Raw genomic sequence first — 21,953 nt, forward strand, 5'->3', positions numbered from 1 at the left:
ATCTTTTTCCACTAACTTTTTCCATGCACTTAAATAGGATTGCCGACTGTACAAAGGGCGAATCCTCAAGCATTGATAGTTGCGCATGAATCAACGATACGTAGAGTGGGAAAAGGTAGGATGCTTCATTCCTTACTGTGTGTCTGGAGGTCATGTTTTGATTGTTTGAAATTCTTGCACGTGTTGGAATATCCTCTTAATGAAGTTGGCTTTTGTCCACATAAATTCTCTAGGATACCCATGTGCGGTCTTTTAATGCAAAGACTAAATAATGTGTCTTCTTGTTGAAAAGGGGGGAGGAATTTTCACTTTTAGATACATGATTTGAGCACTCGTAGATGAAGATGATGATTTGCAGCATGTTGGGCTATTCAGTTGCAGGGATACTTAATTTTCTTCCAGTTGTCAATGGTTCAATGCTTTTGGTTGGTGACCAAGAACTTCAAGTTATTGCAGCACCAGTAAGTTGTTTTGCACACCATTAAAATATCTCATGTAATCATATTGATTAATATCAGCTTGTTGCTCTTTAAGGTACGGACTGGCTCATGCCAATCACAAAGATGGCATCGTTTTGTATTTATCATGCAGAGATGAAAAGCAATGGTAGAAAGTGAGAGCTATATCTGCCTAATAGTTTCCCTGCTATTTGTCAGCAGATAAGCAGATAAATGAAAAAAATGAGGAAAAATGAAGCCTGAGAATTAAAGATATATAAGTTGCCCATAGTATTAATTATAAACATGTAACAGATCTGCAAGTCAAAGAAAGGTTGTGGGTATCAACAGATAAGTCCTCAGCAGAACTCCATAACGTTGATACTACAGCATATGTGGGAAGCCTAGTTTCAAAATAAGTTCACGTTCCATGGTCACAAAAAACATTTCGTTTATTCTTAAATGTTTTAACGCTTTGAACCATATCAAATTCAATGAAACGTGGCAATAGAAATGCCCTAGCCCCCACATAGAAACATTTTCTTGTTCATAGACATCCTTTGTACCCCTGTTATCATTTAAAAAGAGTGTTGAAGAATAATTTGTTTAAGAAACATCCCTTACAATCACTCTCAATGTAACAATATTATACATATATAATTACTTATTAAACACATTTATATCAATATTACAAGAGCTTTCTAGTGTTTTTATAGCATCAATAACAAGACATTTATGAATATGTTTCTAGAGAAGTAAAAATAACTGTAATCAAGTATTAACTTGGGCTTATATATCTACTCTCATAAAATACATGTAAGATTTGAGACTATAGATGCAATATTTTGCAAAATATAACCCCATAGATGTGCTCAAATGGCATTTTTCGGTCAATTTGAGTGGTTGAATGGCTATATTTGGATATTGGATGTGAAAGTTACGTCACTTTTAAAAGTGTTGTCTAAGGTAGTTTCGGCAAAACTACCTTCGAAGGCCTACTTCAAAGGGGTTTCGCTGGCAAAACTATCGTGTATGGCTTGGTTCAATGAGGTTTCTTTGGAGAAACTCTTTCATGAAGATAGGTTGAGAGAGGGTTTTCAATGTCACCCCCTATTAAGTAAAAGTTGTAAGAAGGATCATAAGGGAATTTTCATAAAGAAATCCACTCTACATGTGGGTTTGTTTAAAAGCCATCCCATTATGTTATTCATCATATCCAAAGATTCATGTAAAGATTGTGTATAAAATAGGAATTTCTATAATACTGTGCATATTTCTAATCGAAATTATGTTTTCTTCCGATCCATTTTTTGCCATGTTTTTTACCTGGGACAATTTTCTTGTTCGCAAGCAGCTTTGAAGTGCCGCATTGCAGAAGTCTTGCTTTCGACTACTTCTGTGGAGTGCTCTTGGCTGCAGCAGTTTTTGGAGCAGCTTTTTAGCTGTTTTTTGGTATTTCCTTAAGCTTCTTGGGCTTTGGCTCTTTTGGCTGAGCCAAAGAGGAGGACTATTTGGTCGCTTTGCTAGCTTTGGTGCAGGTCTTTTTGGGCCCCTTTTCGGTTTTTTGTTGCCAATCTTTTCAGGCTAAGAGCTTTCTTTTGCCTGAGCTCTTGGCTGGCCTTCCGGTGGGGATCAAGTTCTCCCCCTCCTCCCCCTCCCTTTGTTTCCCTCTCTTCTCCTTTTTCCTTCTCTACTTCCTGTTTCATGAAGGAACTGGAAGGAGGAGGAAAGGAGACAAGGGAGCTAGGAGGAAGCATAACTTGAACTGGAATTGAAATGAAATGGAAGGAAAGGCAAGAACCAAAATGAAATCACTTACATGACCAAAAAGCTCCACTGAGTTGATTGATGTGACGAGTGAAGGTACAACACTCTTTTTTTTTTTGTGAGAAGAAATCTTTATTTCTATAGAATAATTACATTCATAGCTGCTTCAAAAAGCGAAGTAGCTACTACTCAAGAAAAGATCTCAGTATATAGGCTGTATACACATCCTGATCAATCAAACGAGTCTGAAAACAATCGTAGAATGATTGTTGCAGAGATCGTTTGAAAAAAAGGAAGGATGAAAATAGTGGATCACCAAAGACTCTATGATTTCTATCCATCCATAAAGTCCATAGGGTCCAATATCGCACCCATACAAAAAATAAATCAAAACCCTGTCTCTGGGGATGAAATCCAAACAACCAGAAAAATGTGCCAAAAGTAACAGTAGGAAATCGCTGTCGAAGCCTCTGTCTGATGAGAGCAATGAGATCAGAAGTATTTGGACAGGACCAAAAGATGTGGAGCACTGATTCAGTAGAGTGCGAGCATCTGTGACAAACAGCTGAAGCAATATGTCTGTGTGCGAGTAACTGTCCAGATGGAAAAATGCCAAGGAGAACTCACCATAGGAAAAGCTGTTGTCGAAGAGGGACTTTGTAATGCCAAAGGAGACGCAGCCTTTTTCTCCACCACTTCATTGGACGATCCATGTGCCAAACAGTATTTGCTCTGTTGGAAATCCAAGGTGGAGGTAATAACACTCTATACAATGATGACACTGTGATATGTGAAAGCTTCAAAGGACGGACATGTGAGGAAGGAAAGCGTAAAATCCAATCCTCAAGCCGATGCTGAATTTCTAAATGAGGTACCGGCAAGTACGGTTGGAGCATTGTTGAAATTTTATGCCATAAAGGACGATAATGAGCTCCCAGGCCATATTTGCGAGCAGCCAAAGAAAAAGATAGAATTGTGCCATCATCTTGAAGTACATCCGCCACAGATGAAATGCCTTTGAAGGAGAGAAAATATGAACGTCGGGGTTCTTGTATGGCCAAAGGTGGGTGGAATACTTTAGACCAAAAGAGATTCTCTTCCCTCAAAGAGTTGCCCGAGAGAGAGTCCCTGCCTTTCCATTCTAAAAAAGAATGTGTTTCCAATCAAGAAGCAGAGAAGAGACAAAAGGGCATCCTCTGATCTTGCCTTGGATAGAACCAAATAAAAATTCCCACTGAGTAGGCTGCCAATTCCCAAAAGCAGATGTATGAAGATGTAATAAGAGAGAGCGAATCATAAAAGCCCAAGGCTGATCTCCTTGTAGAAACTGCATCATCATTTTCCCCCTGTGAGCAAGTAAATGCATTTGAATATTGAGAATGTTCAGACCCCCGTGCATCTCTGGAGAACAGAGACGATGCATGGAGAGTAATCTGAGACTTTTCTTGCCATGTTTTGAACGCCAGAAAATTTCCATGATAGCTGACATAAATGAAACCAAATCTGCCTTAGTGAACATAGTAAGAGGCAGATAAAATTGTATGTATGCTATCAAAATGGATTGTGTAATTCGCAGACGAACATGTAATGGCCAAGTTGCAAGCTTCCAATATTCAAGTTTTTTGCTCAACTTTACTAGCACCCAATCAGTTTGTTGTGAACGGGTGAGTCCCCAGCCTAAAGGATAACCAAGATGTCGAATGAATTGAGAAGCAGGGACAATTTCCCCAGGCCACAAAAGGTTGTGCCAGTCCTGTGCATGTAAAGGCAACAATTTTGATTTTTGAAAATTTACCCGAAGGCCAGCAGCCAATCCATATGTAGAAAGAGCATGCATGATCATGGACAGATCAGCCCGAGTATTTTTTGGAGTAAAGAATGAATCATCAGCATATGCTTGAGCAATCATGCTGCGACTGCCAAGGATCTCCAAACCTTGCAGCTGGTCAATGTCCAAGAGGTGATCCAGATATTGAAGCAGTGGATGAGTGGCTATGGCAAAAAGTAAAGCACTCAGTGGACATCCTTGTCAGACAGAGCAAGCAAGAGTCTAGGATGGAGAAATATCTCCTGAAAGTATGCAGGCAGCTTCACTATCTTGATATAGCCAATTGATGAGTTGCTGCATTTTTGTGCCAAAACCCAAAGCCTGCATAGTCGATGAAATAAAATCCCACTGAACTGTATCAAAAGCTTTGGCAATATCAACTTGCAATAACAAAACATCCTGCTGTGTGTATTTGGCATATTCAATTCCAATGTAGGCATTAGCAATGTTATCGGTGATATGCCTACGCGGAACAAAGCCATATTGCGCAGGATGCAACCCATCATGTAAAAACCCCTTTAGCCGAGCAACAATCATTTTGGTAGTAACTTTGTAAATTACGGGCATAAGAGTGATAGGTCTCCAATCAGCCAAAGACTCACAAATTTGTTTTTTAGGAAGGAGTTTAACAAGACCTCTCTTCCATGTGTCTGGCATTTTCTGATGTTGCCATGCAACATTCACCATAGATAGTAATGGATGCTTCAAAAGAGGCCAGTATGCTAGAAAAAACTCGACTGTCAAGCCATCCCATCCAAGGGATTTCCATCTGCCACATGATTTGATGGCATCTGACAGTTCCCTCTCAGTAAAGGGTTCCTCCAATTCCAAAGCTTGAGTAGGAGAAATGATTGGAGAAACATTTTGCAACAGTAAATTTCGTGCAAGCAAAACCTGTTGCGAGGGAGGAGCCACAGAGCCAAATTGCTGAGAGAAGTGATGCACACAAAAGGAGGCAAGCTGTGACCGTGAAGTAGTCCATGATCCATCAGGCATAAGCACGCTGCAAATTTCTGTTTTGATTCTCCTCTGATGCAAACTCTTGAAAAATTCTTTGGAAGAGCAACCTTTATCTGTGAAGGCTCTTTGTCTTGCTCTAGTCTCCCATTTTGCCAGTTTCCTTTGATCATTTAGTTTAAGACAATGTCTGGCCTGACATAATGTGGTTTGCTCATGCATGGACAACGAACGATGATGACTGAGTTCAGTGAGGTCTTGACAAGTAGACTTGGCCTGAGCAATGGTTTCCCTCAGCGTCTTCATGTAAGACTTGCCATAAGCTCTAATCACCATTTGCATTTTAGAAATAAAAGAAGCCCAGGCATCATCAACATGAAAATGGCTGTTAGATGAAAGACAATGAGCTGCTTCAGTAACCATTGCCTTGAATTCAGCATGTTGCAAATAACTGTTGTTGATGATTAGATGTCGCCTTTGTGGCAATCTATCATCTGGCATCTTATGAAAAGATAATTGCAGCCATAGTGGTGCATGGTCTGAATGCACAAAGGCATAGTCAATCCACATTTTGCATGCGAAATCCCCATTTTGTTGTGGAGCAACACTGTACCAACGATCCAGTCGTGCCTAATAAGCGGAAAGAGCATCATGTTGAAAAGTGTAGCCCGGTGACTGAGGCTGCAATTCCTTCCAGAGGTCAACTAGATCCAAATGCAAAAGTAGTTGAGACCAGGCATGCCTTTCAGGAGATAACATATGATCGTGGTTGGAAGTGTTGTCTCCCTGTTGTGGAGCATTATTGAAATCCCCACATATGTAGGCATGAGATCTCCACGGGTATTGTTGCATAGCATCCCAAATTACAGTTCTGTCTCGGGATGACTGAGGTGCATAAACTTAAGCAAATTCAAACACCTCTCCTCTTATAATGCATTGGAGAACAAGCCATCTGCCTTTGTTGTCATTTAAGGCAATGACTGGTTGAAGCTCATGTTTAATCAGAAGGACAACCCCTGAGAAAGAGTGCTCCCCAGCATAGAAAATGTCATACCCACAGTAGTGTCCTATCTTGCCTGCATAAATATGTTGGTTGTGCTCTTGTAATGCTACTATGTCAGGCTGAAATCTGTTGATGTACAGCCACACAGATTTCCATTTCCTACTGTCACACATGCCTTGGACATTGAGTGTAAAAGAGGTGATGTGAGCAGTCATATATACAAATATTTATAGTAATGTAACAACTATGTACAGCAGCAAAATGTATGAGGTCAGCCTTGCATTTCTATCTCAGGGTCGAGGCCTCGCCCCTGAGAAGAAGTAGTCGCCTGAGAAGTGGACAGCAAAGCAGCAACCTCTTCTTCAGGGAAGAGTGTTCTGCTGGGCTGTTACTGCAGCCCATGTAATTCCAATTCCTGTATTGATCTCTGGGGTGTTTCCGCTAGAAGAGGCACCATTCCAAGTGCGGGGGGGTGGAATTCTTCGAGCAGATATAACCTTTCTTGGGCTTTGCCAGCCATCAGTTGAAGGTTGCTTTCCTTTGGACAAGGATTGAGTAGCAGGAGGCGAATGTAAAGTAAGATTCGCATTGGTAGCTACTGAATCTTTGCCTTTATCTTGACTCCTAGAATGCTGTCTACTGCTTTTATTTTTGTTGGCAACTGGAGTAGGAGCATCTTTAGTGGGCATGTGGACTGGCAAGGTGACATGATGTATTTTATGTTGGTTCAGTGGACACTGTGAAGCCATGCGTCCAAACTTTTTGCATTCAAAGCAAGCCCCTGCAAATAAACCCCATTTGAGTTTATAAAATGCACTCCCCATGTTCACATTATTCACCGTGACTGAGTAAGAGTCCGGTGTGGGGTTATCAGTATCCCAGAGAATGCAAAATCTGTTTGAATTACCATTTGGCCGTGGTGGGCAGACCACTTTACCTAAAGAGGCTGCAATTTTAGGCAAAAGTGAGGCCATGCATTGGGGAAAATCAACAACTTCAACCCAGACTGGGCATCTGTGTCGGATTAAAGCCTGAAAGTCCCTTGTGGGAGACCATGGCAAGACATGCACCATTTGCTGCCCAAAAAAGAGAGGTGAATGTTCCAAAAGCATTTGTCTGTGGATCTCATCCACCATGATAACCTCAAAAAAGCCCCTGGCTGCATAATGTACTTTACGAACAAAAGAGCCAGCCAATGTGCGTGTCAGCCAGTTGCCTATTTCTGCAGCAGGTGGCATCCGGCCTGGAAAGAATAATATGACTGCATTCTTGGCATACTCTCTGACTGGATCCACAATTTCATCGACCTCAACCATGAGGCCAACTGAAGGAACCGAGTCTTTCCACTCTTTTCTCGTATTTGCAAATCCTTCATGCATTACATCATATACTAGTTGAGCCTCAATCGTGTCATGCTGACCCTCAACCTGCTTTTGTTTCTTGCAGGGAGCCGAACGCTCCTTTTGAAATGTTTTTTCATATGAATACTCTGCCATGACTTAGTAAGAAAAGGAGCTCGAGGATGAAGTACGAAAGGGATTGAGCAGGTTATGCTGTACGGACCACCAACGGGGGTCTGTATGGACGATGATGAATTGCAGAGAAATACCAAAGGAAATTTGTACGTAGGCTGGACTGTATAGAGAAACTGACGAAGACTAGGGGAAACTGAACGAAAGTGGTACGGTACAGGCTGGGCGTACGGAAGCTGACGAAGGGCTAGGCTGTACGGAAGCTGACAAGGAGACTAGGCTCTACGGAGAGGCTGACGAGATCTGTACGGAAAGGCTAGGCGATTTCTGCGTTGTACGAAAGAAGACGGAGAGCAGGGAGACAGTACGGGCCTGCACGCAGATCTGCGCAGGGATGGAGACCGTATGGACGTACGGACGTACGGACAAAAAAGCCTGCAGGGGGATCAGGGCGAGGCGCTCCTCCTCTCAGCTCAACACACACACACACACACACACGAAGGTACAACACTCACATAGAGTGGAGACACACACTCAAGTACTATATGTATATGGGATAACTCCCAATATGCCACATGGCACTCTCTCACACAAAGACGCATAAAACTAGTTTCTAGTACACACTAGAACACACTCTTTCATCGCCCCTTAGAGCTAAGAGTGTGAGACCCAACGCGCAAGGAGTAAATCGATCCCCCCTCCACCGCAATAGTGCAAAGAGCAAGTCCAACTATCCAACACCTTTCATGTGATAGTGACTTCTTAGTCAACTGCGACTGGCAGTGAGGACCATCACTCGGTACCTCCCCTGACTCTGAAGTGGGTAGGAGTCTTGCATAGCCATAAGAGTAAACACCCAATACAATCACTTTTTGGGGGACTACCCAAGGCAGAGTACTCTTATTGACTCCAAAGCCACAAAAGCATGCATCATTTTAGTGGAACTACTCAAGGCAGAGGAGCTTTATTGACTTACATAAGAGAAATCAGAATACATATGGGTTGTCATCCTCAATGCGGGTGACATGGGCAGTGAGTGCGTACTCGAGGTGTGGGATCTCCTCTGTTGCAACCAAGTTGGTATGATGCTGGTGTTGTTCTTTTGTTCTCTTTGTGTAGCGATTTGCTTCCATATGGCCCTTGCGCTTACAATATCTGCTCGTGATGTTCTTATGGGTTTTCCATTTGCTGGTGGAGGCAAGAGCCTCTTCAATGTTTGATGTAAAGAGCGGAGATTCTTTGTTTCGGCGGTCTTTTTTCGAGAAGAAGAGTCACCATATTATCAAAGGTTGTCGAGGCAAGCCTAAGTACTTCAAGAGTGTTCTCAAAATGAGAGACTCCTTCCATACTTTTCATGAGGACAGCCATTTTGTCCTCGTTGTCAGCTGGACACTTCAGGCTGGAAAGTTGTTGAACAAGAGATTGCATTTTTGCCAAGTGTGCACTTAAAGCATCATTATTTTCCATTCTTAACTTATAAAATTGCAGCTTCAAGAAAACCTTGGAGTCTGTGATTTTGTTATCAAATAGATTCTCGAGACGCTCCCAAATCTCCTTGGCCTTTGATTTGAAATCAATATGATGAATCAAAGTGTCAGCAAGGCAAAATCCAATAAGAGCAATGGCTCTTGAGTTGTGCTGCTTCCATATCTTAAGTTGTTGAGGATCCGTTGTTGTAGAGGCAGCAGCTCCACGAATCAGCAACACATGGAGAGGCTAAGGGAAGAGAGGAAAGGGCTGCCCTTGGGAGAAGATAGCTTCCGTTTCCGGGCTACCTCACTCCTAAGGTTTGCCCAAGGAAGGGAAAGCTAGAATGGGGGCATGGCTCTGATACCACTTGAAGGAAATGGAAGGAGGAAAGAAGACAAGGGAGCTAGAAGGAAGGAAGCATAACTTGAACTGGGAATGAAATGTTTCTAGTATACACTAGAACACACTCTTTGACTATGATTTCTCCAACATTTCAAAGTGGAATCTTTCTTTTTACCTTGGAGAAAAGAAGATTCATGGAGACTTTTATCTAGCAAGAGGACTCTGATGGCAGCACCTTCAACTCCCACTACCGATTTTACTTTCTCCCCAGGATAAACTATTGGTGAAGCTCGCAGTTCAGTCTCTAGAGAATAGGGACGTTGGCGGGTAGATATGTTAGACTCACGACAAATACGGGATTGGTTACATGCAAGCTTAGTGTTAGAGGGGGACCATATCCACGAGGTCACCATCTATGGGAGAGGAGTTTTTCTTCTCCAGTTGAGCTCACCCAACACCACCTTGGCACCTGTGGAGCAAAGTCCCAGGTTCCTTGGCCGGCAGTTGGTGTATCTTTTCCATGGTACCATGGTTCACAGTTGAGGACATGGACACGACCCTGGTCACGTGCCCCGCTTCTTGATCATGCTCCACTTCCTAGGGCTCCCAAGGGGGTACAGGTGCATCCTTTCTTCCATTGGATGTGCTTTTGGCATAGTACTAGAGTCCTTGTTGGATATAGCAGTCTTGGTCATGGTAGATGATGGGTGACTTAGGCTAGTGGTAGAGCTTCTAGAGTCCCTTCTGGAAGAGATCTACCTCGAGATCCTCAAGGAGGGGGAGCTCCGTCAGAGAATTGAGGTCTTTGGGTTACCAGGTCAGTGTCTCCGATGCAGGCAGATGTACCATCCGACCCTCTGCAGGCTCTAGAGGGACAGCAAAGGGAGCCTCAGGCGAGTAGGGCTCAGCGTCCTCGATAGGCAATAGCAGCAATAGGAGTCCCAAACCCCGTGGGTGGACTCTTTGAGAGGAAGTAGACCAGGGTGTATAGGAAGAAGCTAAGCAAGAAGGCCGCGAAGAACCGGAGACGACACGCTAGTCTTAGAGAGTGGCAGCGAGCCTAGTTTTAGGGGAGCAGTTGGAGGGCGCTCTTTAGGTCGACCTTAGACTAGGGTCGGTCCCGAAATAGGCCACCGACCATACGATAGAACCGGTGTGCAAAATAGAGCAACTAGCCTACGGTCTCCGTTCGGCCCAGAGCCATCCGGGATCATCTGAGGCTCCAAACGGGCTCCGCAACCCAAGAGTGAGCTGCCCCTGGAAATGCTCCGTCTACCCTCAGTGCGGTCAGTCAAGGGATGCCTTCCCGCACTTGCATGTAGCCTAGTTGGCGGTGTGCCAACTCTATCTGAAGCCGTCCAACCATCAGGCCACACATGGCCCCCATCTGGTGTCCAAACCAGGACCTACCGGATAACCGAGCTACTCAAATGCCTTCTCCTCATATGGGGGGCTTACAAGTAGAGTTAGCTGGTTCCTGCGTAGTTACACGAGAGTGGAGCATTGATATCTAACACCCCCCCTCAATGTCCACCCGCAAGTGAACTTACTTTTTCGGCCCAACGCCAAGTCGATGAAGATGCCTCTCCAACAAGTCTCTTCCAAGAGCCTTCGTGAAGATGTCCGCAGCATTCTCTGTAGTCGGACAGTACACCAAGTCGACCTCTCCATCCATGATGAGCTCGCGTACAAAGTGATATTGAATCTCAATGTGTTTTGTGCGAGCGTGGAACATCGGGTTCTTTGCAATTGCCATGCAACTCTGATTGTCACACGATAACTGCGTAGGCTTGTTCTGCACTGCACCCATGTCCCCCAAAATCCTCCTCAACCACACTGCCTCGCAAGAAGCAAAGCATACAGATTTGTACTCGGCCTCGGTAGAAGAAAGAGCAACTGTGGGTTGCTTCTTGCTGACCCATGACACAACTCCAGATCCAAGTGAGAAACAGTACCCTGTCACTGATCTCCTGCTGTCCACGTCTCCTGCCCAATCCGAGTCACAGAATCCGGTCAAGATGTTGCTCTTGGTATAGGTGATAACATAATCAAGTGTGCCTTTGATGTATTTCAGCACCCGCATCCCTGCCCTCCAATGGTTCTCCCGGGGCTTATTGGAAAACCTGCTTAGTACACCAGTCGTAAAACTGATGTCCGACCGTGGCACAGGTAAATCAAGCTGCCCACAAGCCTTCTGTACTTCGTTTCGTCCACCAGTGGTGATGAATCCTCATTTGAGAGCTTCGCGTCAACCTCCATAGGGGTACCAATTGTCTTGCACTCAGCCATGCCAAAGTATCTCTCCAGCATACTTCAGCTATGAAATGAAGATCTGTTTCGGCTCCTGCTAAACTTCAATCCCCAAACAGAAATGCATCAGTCCGAGGTCTATCATTTCAAACTCTCTTCCTAGCAAATGCTTCGTCTATGAGATCTTCTCTTCATGGTTCCCTGTTATGACAAGGTCGTCCACATAAAGGACCACGATCATACACCTGCCTCCTTCTCTGAAGATATACAAATTTGCATCAAATGGGCTCCTCCTGAACCCGTTTTGCAGAAAGTAGGCATCAATTCGCTGGTACCACGCTCGTGGGACCTGTTTCAGCCCGTAAAGTGCCTTCTTCAGTTTGCAGACTTTACCTGCTGAACCGGGGATCTCAAAACCTGGTGGTTGTTCCACGTATACCTCCTCCTTGAGATCTCCATTCAGAAAGGCGGATTTCACATCCATTTGAAACACGGGCCAACTTCCCTGGGCAGCTAAAGTCAAAACACTGCGAATTGTGGTTAGTCGAGCTGTGGGAGCAAAAGTATCTTGATAATCAAAACCATGTACCTGTGCAAATCCTTTTGCCATGAGCCGAGCCTTGTACTTATCCAACATGCCGTCGGACTTGTACTTGGTCTTGTACACCCACTTGGTTCCGATTACCTTGCGTTTTGGTGGTCGATCCACAAGGTCCCAAGTGTTGTTCTTCATTATGGAGCCATACTCCGACTGCATAGCCTCCATCCACCTATCATCGCCCTGTGTCTCTTCAAGACACTTAGGTTCATCAGCACGGATCACTTCTGTCATTAAAGCATAGTTGACCAAGTATTCATGCGCCCTTCTTTGCTCCTCTAATCTCTTGGACCGGCGGTGTTCGGATGGTTCCTCCTCAATGGTTGGAGGTTCTCTGCCGTCCAAAAGCTACTTTACCCACTTCGGGAATGGCCGTTGCCGTTGTGGTTCTGCAAGCTCTTGTTCATCTTCTTTGTCTTGAATCCTCCCAATCACCATTGGGGGAGTTCGGTCTGCTGTTGGTGGTGGTACTGGATGGATATCCTAGTCCTGGTTGTCTGGGAAGGAAGCATCCTCCTCCAATTGATGCGGCTGTTCTGAGAAGACCACATCGCGACTTACAATTACCTTCTTGGTAACAGGGTTATAGAGACGGTAACCCTTCGCCTCTTCACTGTAGCCCAAGAAAATACACTTCCGGCTCTTCGGTTCCCATTTGGTCTTGGTAGCATTAGGGACATGCACAAAACAGTCACATCCAAAAACTCTGAAATGTGCAGCTGAAGGTTTCTTACCGGAAAAGGCATGCAGTGGAGTCATCCCATTCACAGCCTTCGTGTAGCTACGATTCAGGATGTAAACTGCAGTGTTACATGCTTCAGCCCAGAAAGTCTTTGGCAAATCTTTCCCTTTCATCATACTCCGGCCCATTTCGCAGATGACGCGCATCTTACGTTCTGCTACTCTATTTTGCTGTGATGTATGTGGCGGGGCTTTCTGCCTCTTGATTCCGTGACCTACTAAAAGCCTCATCTTTAGTCTTCAGGAAGTATATCCATATCCTTCTATTGTAGTCGTCGATCAGCGTCATAAGGTAGTAGGAACCACCCAAAGCTTCCGTCTCCATCTTTTCGCAGAGGTCCGTGTGAACGAGCTCTAGAGGAGCCTTTGCCCTGCTGGCCTCTTTAGGAAAGGGATGCCGATGCTGCTTGCCCATCATGCAAGCTTCACATACATCGGGCAGATCTAAAATTTATGGTAGGTCTGCAATCATTCCACTTTTATGCATCTCCTTCAAAGAACTAAGGTTTAGATGACCAAACCTCTCATGCCACAGCTTAGTGTTCTTCACATCCGCTCGAGCACTGAAAGCTGAGAGTTCGTAAATATTGTTGCTCCGTGTACCTTTACCAACAACCTTCCCTTGAAGATCCAGAATCTGTGCACCATTCTTATCGAATTGAACTTTGAGGTCCCGATCCGTGATCGCGAAAACGGACAACAAGTTCCTCTTGATATCTGGCACATAAAGAACATCGGACAACTGTTTTACAACTCCATCTGACTTGAGAGCAATCGTACCTTTTCCTTTTGCTGGACATTTTGCATCATTGCCGACTGCTACCAGGATGTCATTCCCTACCGGCTGTAGAGAGGTATACCAATCCTTCCGACTGGTCATGTGGCACGATGCACCACTGTCAATGATCCACGGTTCATCCGCAAGTACATGAATTGCCTCCGTGCAAATCTCCTCAATTGCGATGAACAGCTCTACTGGTATTGCCTACGCACTGTTGCTGGACTCTTTCTTTACTCCGTTCTTCTCATCTGCAATCTTCTTTTGGCACTCATTCTGCTTGTGCCCTGCCTTGTTGCGATAGAAGCACTTGATCTTCTTCTTTGATCCTTATCTTTCTTTGATCCGGTCCAGAAAGCCGAATCTTCTCCAGTCCTCGTCTTTTGACGCATCTCCTCCTCAAGAAGCATCGCGCTGAAATCCTCAAAGTCGAGGGGCAGATTTCTGTTCTGCGTATTCAGCGCTGTAACAAGACCGTCGTACTTTGGTGGGAGAATCCGTATGCACCTTCGTGCTAGATTCTCGCTGGTGATGGTGATGCCAATCGCAGTCATCTGATCGCGGATTCACCTGGTGATGAACTTCTCTGCCGCTTCAAACTCAGACAACTTCTCGTTCGCGAGTTGAGTCTCCACATTCTGAATCCGCGTCTGATTCGTAGTCTCGTACTGATTTTTCAAGACCGTCCATGCCTCCTCCGCTGTGGTGACATGTTGAATTAATGCCATGATGGAATCACTAACACTGCAGACAATAGAACACAGTGCATCTGCATTTCTTCTTGTCCATGCGAGAATCTCATCCACAGTTGGTACTACCTGTTGTCCTGCATTGGCTGGATCCGGTCTCACTACCGACCTCACGTCCACCCCAGTAGCAGTGTCCCAAAGCTCGTATGCGCTTAGGATGGTCTTCATCTTGAACTTCCAGAGTGGATAGTTAGAGCTGTCCAACTTTCCGCTTTTGCCGAACGGTGGGATTCGCAGTCTTGCGGGCTGGGCCATCTCTCACAATCTGCTCGCAAACAGAAACACACTACCAAATCTTCTTGCTAGAGTCCAGGCTCTGATACCATGTAAGAAAATAATACGTCTGTACTCAACAAATAACAGGATCTCGTACGCAAGAGAGAAAACAAGATAGTATGGAGAATCAAAAATTTGATTACTGTAGAACTGATACAATAGATGGCGCTGCCTCCTAGCCGTGCGCTCCTGTGAAAGAAGCTTCGAGGGATGGCGTGCTGGAAACAGTAGAAGACGGAGGCTGGATGCTAAAGAATCAGGGTTGCTGTAGCCAGTGATGAAATGGGCTTCACGAGCTTGCTCTTATATAGCCACCAGTCGTAGTCGGTTAGGCTTAATTGGGTGGCCGACCCAGTCCGCCCAAAACGGTCGACTGGGAGTCAGGCCACCGACCATACGATAGAACCGGTGCGCAAAACAGAGCAACTAATCTATGGTCTCCATTCGGCCCAGAGCCATCCGATATCATCTGAGGCTCCAAACGGGCCCTGCAACCCGAGAGTGGGCTGCCCTGGAAAATGCTCCGTCTACCCTCAGTGCGGTCAGTCAAGGGATGCCTTCCCGCACTGGCATGTAGCCTAGTTGGCGGTGTGCCAACTCTATCTGAAGTCGTCCAGCCATCAGGCCACACATGGCCCCCATTTGGTGTCCAAATGAGGACCTACCGGATAACCGAGCTACTCAAATGCCTTCTCCTCATATGGGGGGCTTACAAGTAGAGTTAGCTGGTTCTTGCATAGTTACACGAGAGTGGAGCATTGATATCTAACACCATCATTATTCATGTCTACCTTTATTTATCTTGGGAGGATAATGGATTTTGGGACACTCTGGACCTCTTCTTGGGAAACTCTACTTGGTTTATTATAGTAGACTTTTGAAGTCAGATATGAATCACCAGGATGCCATTTAGATGAATATGATCTAGGAGCTATGGTCTTTGAATTCAGTCCAAGACTCACGACTCTTGTATTTACTGTTTTTTGGAATAACGATAGAATGATCCTATGATTAGGTAACTGATAGCTGCCCGCAGACCTGGCTGCTCCCGTTGCCCGCCATCGCCACCCCGCTTCTAGCCTCCCCTCTGCCTCCTCTTTGCCTCACCCCCGCCCCCGCCTTGGCTGCCGTTCCACCTCACCTCCCCTCCACCTAGGCCGCCGCTCTGCCCCCACCTAGGCAGCTACTCCGCCCCGCTGCCTCTCCACCCTCCTCTTGATGCCTCCCCCGCCTCGCCATCTCTCCCCACTTGCGCCTCCACTTCCACCTTCCGCTCCACCGCCACGCTCGCCTCCTCCTTCTCTCCCTCGCCTTCTTTTCACCGCCCTCTCGCCCCTTCACACCTTCACCCCCGCCTCCCCTTTTTCGCCCCCCTCCTGCCTCCTTTCTGCCCCCCCGGGCTTCCTTCCCCCTCCACCTCCCTTTCGCCCTCTTCCTGTCCCCATGATCAGACTGGTGGTTGAGACCCCAAAGGCCCTCCCAGAGTTGATTCTTCTAGAGACACTTGAAGGCGGTACACTTCGCCAACGAGTGGAGATTTCTGGGTTACCAAGCCAGTGTCTCCGATGTAGATTGATGGGTCACCTAGCCAAAGATTGCCCCCGTGGCCATGGCCGAGTGCCTCCCCCTCCACCCCCGCAGAGCAGGCAGAGTCAACAGGCCCGAGTCTAACGCCCTCTCAGGCAAGAGTAGTAGAAGTCTCAGACCCCTTGAGTTACCCCCTTAGAAGGGGACTGAACCCAGGTTAAAAAGAAAAAGAAACCAAGCAAACAGGCCCGCAAGCGCCGCAGGCAGAGGGTCAAACATTGAGAGAGGGACAAGGTTGACTGAGAGGCCTCGGAGGAGGAACAGCGCAAGCCACCTCCCCCAACGGCAGGGGCCATCGCCCATCCATATGTTCCCGTTTTGGAGGTTCAGCCTTCGCACTCACCCTTGCAGCAACAGCGAGCCCCAGGAGCTCTAGATGCGGCGATGGCGGAAGCCGCGGACGCTAGCCCAACAACGGCTGCAGAGGAGCGGATCCAGAGTCCCGGCGAGCCTGATCAGCAAGGGGACCTGCGGCCGTCCGTATCCCTCCTCCAGAGTCCTCCTCCCCTTCCCCCTCCAGACCCCTCCCCCCCCCCCTTTGCTATGATCACTCTCACCCCCCGCCTCCCTCCCTCCGCCCCCTCTACCCCTACCCCCCCTCCCCCGCCGCCCCCCTCTCCACCTCCGCAACAGGTTCTTCCACCTCGACACCCTTGCCAGTAAGCAAGGGAAAGATGATGCCCCCTTCTGCTTCCTCATCGCAAAGCTGGTCCGTTTAGGGAGAGATCCTAAGGGACGGGGCTCGTCCTCTCAGTCAACAGTTCCCAACCTCGAGCCTGGGCATCCCTTACCGCGAGACTTCTGGAGGTTAGGACCCTGGAACTACCTGGAGATTCCGCACTCATATCCTCTACCACAGGAGGTAACGCACACGGTCCTATAGCCTCGAAAGGGGGGCTTGATTTGTGCAGTGGGATCTCAGACACAACCCGTTTGAAGATTCCAGTTTGCCTCCACAGGGTTGGAGAAGTGGTCCCCAGAGGTGTTCGACGCTATTATGGGAGATTAGATTTCATGCATGATGGACAAGTGGATGGGGCCACAGGGACTGGACCTTTGGCACGCCCATGGCATGCAGGTGAACTTTCAGTTGAGCCTCACGCGCGAGGAGCCCGTATGTGGTTTGGTGGTAGGAGTTATCGGATTTTTGCTAGAGGAAAAGATGGAGCAGGCATACTTCTGGCCCCTCCAGAAGTGTGCGGAGCTATTCGGGGTGAAATGATGAAGTGGGCATGGAAGATCAGTATTGAGCCGGTATCCACCCTAGTACGTCGCCACACGGACACGAACTATTCGTCCGCCAAACCCTCGGCAAAGTCACACAAGGCAATCTTTCTGGAACATGCACCCACTCACAGGAGAGCCTTGTTGTCGACACCCCCGTCCTCGTGAGTTGGACCATAGTGAGTTGGAACGTGTATGGGCTCCACGATCGTGTTCGTAGCCAACCGCAGTACGTGATACTCCGACAAGAGTTGCAGAGGGCAGTGGTAGGGCGGGCAGTGGACATCCTTTTGATTTAGGAGCACATGTTTTCAGCCTCAGGCATCAAACGGCGTCACCACCTTCTCCCAGGGAGAGGTCCCCCGCAATAAGACGGAGTGGAGGGGTCTGCATCTCAGTCTCACAGACTTTGGCTCCAAAGTCTACGATCACGGCGAGCTCATTCCAGGACGGGCAGTTTGGATGGGAGTTCGGACGGGAGAGTCCAGGATTGGGATCCTGATCGTGTATGCCCCAATGTGCAGACAGCACCGCCCGGCCTTTTGGAGGAGGCTGGCAGAGTGTCTTCCGGATGTAGACTCCTGGATTGTTGGAGGTGACTTCAACAACCTGGAGTTCGGGGGAGACAAGTAGGGCAATGCCTCTTTCTCTGAGATGCCAGCAACAGAGCGTAGCACCTAGGAGAAATTCTTTCTAATGATCAGTGGCAGAGACCTGTGGAGAGAGCCAGATTTCAGCAGGACACCTGGCAGCCGCCTCTTCTCCTTTGGACAGAGAAGACACGATGGATTACTTGAGAGACTAGCCCGTTTCTATGTTGGGGACTGGGCACTACACAAAGGCGGCTCTACCGAGATTCTGGCAGGTACCACGATGTCAGACCACTCTCCAGTAGTACTTCTTGGATCAGCCCCGCCAAGGTCTCCCCCAAAAGGGGGTCCGCATTCCAGAGGACCTCCTGCAGGATGAGGAGATCTAGCAGGTCATGGCAAGGATTTGGGAGCTGTCAGAGATGACATCGTGCGAGGGCTAGGCTGCATGGGTGGCCCATGCAATTCAGAGGAGCCATGAGTTGCAGGCTCACGCCCTTAGGCGGAGGAGGACCCTTCAGGAGCATGAACGGGCTTTGGGGAGAGACCTCGCCTCCATCGAGCGGCTCAAGGAGCAGGACCTAGGTTCTCAATGGCTGTGACAGGTTCAAGAGCGCTCACCTTGAGCTTCAAGATATGGAGATTCGGGGGCTGAGTTCTCCTACCACTCCTCCCGACAGGGCCCGGTAGGTGCAATAGGGGGACAAGATGACGAAGCAGTTCTTTCAGACCATTGGGCCCCGATCGGTAGACACACAGCTGCAACGTCTTCGGGATTCGCAGGGCATCATGCACACTGACCCACAGGAGATTCTAGACCTGACCACGGGTTTTTACAGTCGGTTCTTTTAGATGGAGAGGATGACCCTAGCTGGTCTTGTGGCCCGGGATGTAGTTTAAAATCATGTTCCAACAGTAGTCTCGCAGAATTTATGCAGCAGACTGGAGGAGCCTTTCACAGATGAGCTCTCTGGGAAGCCCTCAAGGCTCTCCCGACCCAGAAGTGTTTGAGTGAGGATGGCTTGACTCCGGCCTTCCTCCGAAACTTTTGGGAGATTATCTCGACCCCTTTCTGTTTAGCTTGCCAGGAGATATTTGGCACAGGCTCCCTCCCTCAGTCCTTGAGCAAGGGGTGGATTTGTTTGATCCTGAAAGGGGGAGATAGGTTAGACATCCGACAATGGAGACCAATCACTTTGCTTGATACTACATACAAGATCCTCGCCAAGGTCTTGAGCTTGTGGTTACGGCCCCATCTTACTGACATCATTCACGACACACAGATCGGGTTCATCCAGGAGCACAACATCCTGGACAACATCTTCACGTTTTGGGAGGCAGTGGATTGGTCCAGGGGGGAGTCACAACCGCTGGCCATCCTCCTCTTGGATTTTGAGAAGGCCTACGATAGGGTGGAGTGGTCCTTCCTGGAGGGTACTATGCAGAGATTGGGTTTCTCAAACAGATGGGTCAGAGGAGTTCCAACGTTCTATGCCGGGAGCTCTAGTCACATGCTTATCAGAGGACACACGGGCGAGGCCTTTTCTCTCTCGCTCGGTTTGCCAGGGCTGCCCACTCGCTCCCTTCCTCTTCTTGTTTGTGGCGGAGGGTTTGGGCTACTACTTGAGATCACAAGTAGTGGGCCTCACAGGGTTGAGTCTCCCAATCAGACAGGAGGAGGAGCTGCTTGACTCAGAGTTTGCAGATGACACAGCCTTGTATGTTGAGGGAACCACAGCGAGTCTGGAGAGAGGCAGGGGCGCCCTGGCTATCTATTGCGAGGCCTCGGGTGCACGGATCAACTGGACAAAATCCATAGGTTTCTTCACAGGCTCTGAGGAGACACAGGAGATCCGTGAGTGGGGGAGTTACTTGGCTTCAGATGGATACCGTGGGGCCAGACATTGAGATACCTCGGATGCCAGGTTGGTATTGACATTACAGCAGAGCAGCGGATCACCCCTGTCCTTGAGAGTGTTCAGCACAAGCTTCTCTACTAGAGCTCGGCCAAACTCTCTAGCGGTCGTGCCTTAGTGGCAAACCAGGTCCTTCTTGCCACGGCCTGATGGGCTGCTGTCTTGTATGAAAGTTTTCAAGCATTAATAGCAGGTTCCTTTCTTTGAAAAAAAAAGAAGGTAACTGATCCTCACCAGTGAAGACAGCCTCGTTAACATCCCATTGGTCTCGAGTGGTTTTTGTGAGGTGGTGTTATCTTTATGTTTTCATGATGTTGAATTTGATATACTTATGTCTGACGTTCATGACTATGATGGAATCCTTGTGAAGTTAATGTTTTTTGGCGTGTTTGCGACCTGGCTGATAATTCATTGGGCAAGATGTCAATCTGCACAACTCTAACATTGGGTATCACAGTCTCAAGTTAACATCATTTCATAATCAATGTGAAATTTCCCATGAGGTTGATTTTGTTTAGCTCATCCTACTGATTGCGTGTGTGCACTAGTCGTCAACAAACTGATTGGGTGATGGTCAAGCTTTGGAAACAGCTAGAGTATTGGAAATTGGCAACCTGGCCTTTGCATGTTCGGCTTTGGATAGAGTGCAGTCCATCCTTGTGGCATATATTCAATTTTATTTACCTTTGATCCTCTTCACCAAGGCAGATCTTGCTTCTTTCATGTCTACCATTATGGAAATCTTCTGGCATTCCAAACATGGCAGAAAAAGTCTTAGGCTGCTCTCAGTGCATCGACTTTGTTCTCCTAAGATGCATACCCCACCCCAAAGCGTTACCAAGATGACGAACAATCTGAGTGGGAGGAATGATTTCCCCACGCCACAAAAGACTATGCCAGTCTTTAGAATGAGTGGGAGGAATGATTTCCCCGGGCCACAAAAGAGTATGCCAGTCTTTAGAATGCAATGGGAGCAGCTTAGACTTTTGAAAATTTACATGAAGACCAGCTGCTAAACCATAAACAGAGAGAGCCTGCATCAAAGCAGAAAGATCATTTTGTGTATTCTTCGGGTAAAAGAAAGAATCATCAGCATAGGCTTGAGCAACCATGCTGCGATTTGCATCCAATTCCAAACAATGAAGGGAGCCTGTAGCCACGAGATGATCAATATATTGTAGCATAGGATGGGTAGCAATAGCATACAATAAAGCACTAAGGGGACATCCCTGACGGACCGAACAACGAAGAGTCCACTCATCAGAGAGATCTCCAGAAAAGAATGCAAGCTGCATTGCTGTCCCTATAAAGCCAATAAATAATATGCTGCATTTTTGTTCCAAACCCCAAAGCTCGCATTGTTTGCAAGATGAATTCCCATTGAACTGTATCAAAGGCTTTTGCAATGTTCACCTGTAAGAGCAGAACATCCTGTTGCGTGTATTTGGCATATTCAATCCAAATATAAGCATTGGCAATATTATGTGTGATATGCCTACGGGGAACGAAGCCATATTGCGAAGGATGCAGCATCATGCAAATAACCTTTAATACGATCAACAACCATTTTGGCTATGATCTTGTAAATGACTGGCATGAGCGTTACTGGTCTCTCCAATTAGTGAGCGAATCACATAGCTGCTCCTTTTTTCCATGACATAGGCATTTGCTGGTTTTCCCAGGCTGAATTAACCATTTGCAGAAAAGTAGGCTTGAGGATATCCCAGAAGGCAAGAAAAAATTCCACAGTGAGACCATCCCATCCTGGAGATTTCCATCTACCACAGGATTTAACGGCATCCGACAATTCTCTTTTAGTGAAAGGAATTTCCAATTCCAAAGCCTGAACATCAGAGAGGATGGGATGGACATGCTGCAAAAGAAGCTGGCGGGCAGACGACTTGAGGAGAAAGAATGTCCACATGCCCAAAATGAGATGAAAAGTGCTGCACACAAAAAGCAACAAGC

General features: G+C 47.0%; 1 protein-coding gene across 4 annotated transcripts in view; it reads left to right on the top strand.

The window, feature by feature from the left end:
• Positions 1–21,953, top strand: part of LOC147903091 (Metallo-hydrolase/oxidoreductase superfamily protein) — a 176,508-nt gene that overhangs the window by 114,833 nt on the left and 39,722 nt on the right. For 3 of the 4 annotated variants that reach the window (XM_087373313.1, XM_087373311.1, XM_087373314.1), the window contains 2 exons: positions 38–115; positions 376–461. In XM_087373313.1, the coding sequence (XP_087229439.1) occupies positions 38–115; positions 376–461 (164 nt within the window). The remainder of the gene's footprint in view (positions 1–37; positions 116–375; positions 462–21,953) is intronic. The other variant, XM_087373312.1, reaches the window with a different exon arrangement.

The sequence above is a fragment of the Dipteris shenzhenensis genome, chromosome 4 (genome assembly GCF_047967505.1).
Source record: "Dipteris shenzhenensis isolate YYH24624 ecotype China chromosome 4, Dip_SZ_1.0, whole genome shotgun sequence".
Taxonomy (NCBI): domain Eukaryota; kingdom Viridiplantae; phylum Streptophyta; class Polypodiopsida; order Gleicheniales; family Dipteridaceae; genus Dipteris; species Dipteris shenzhenensis.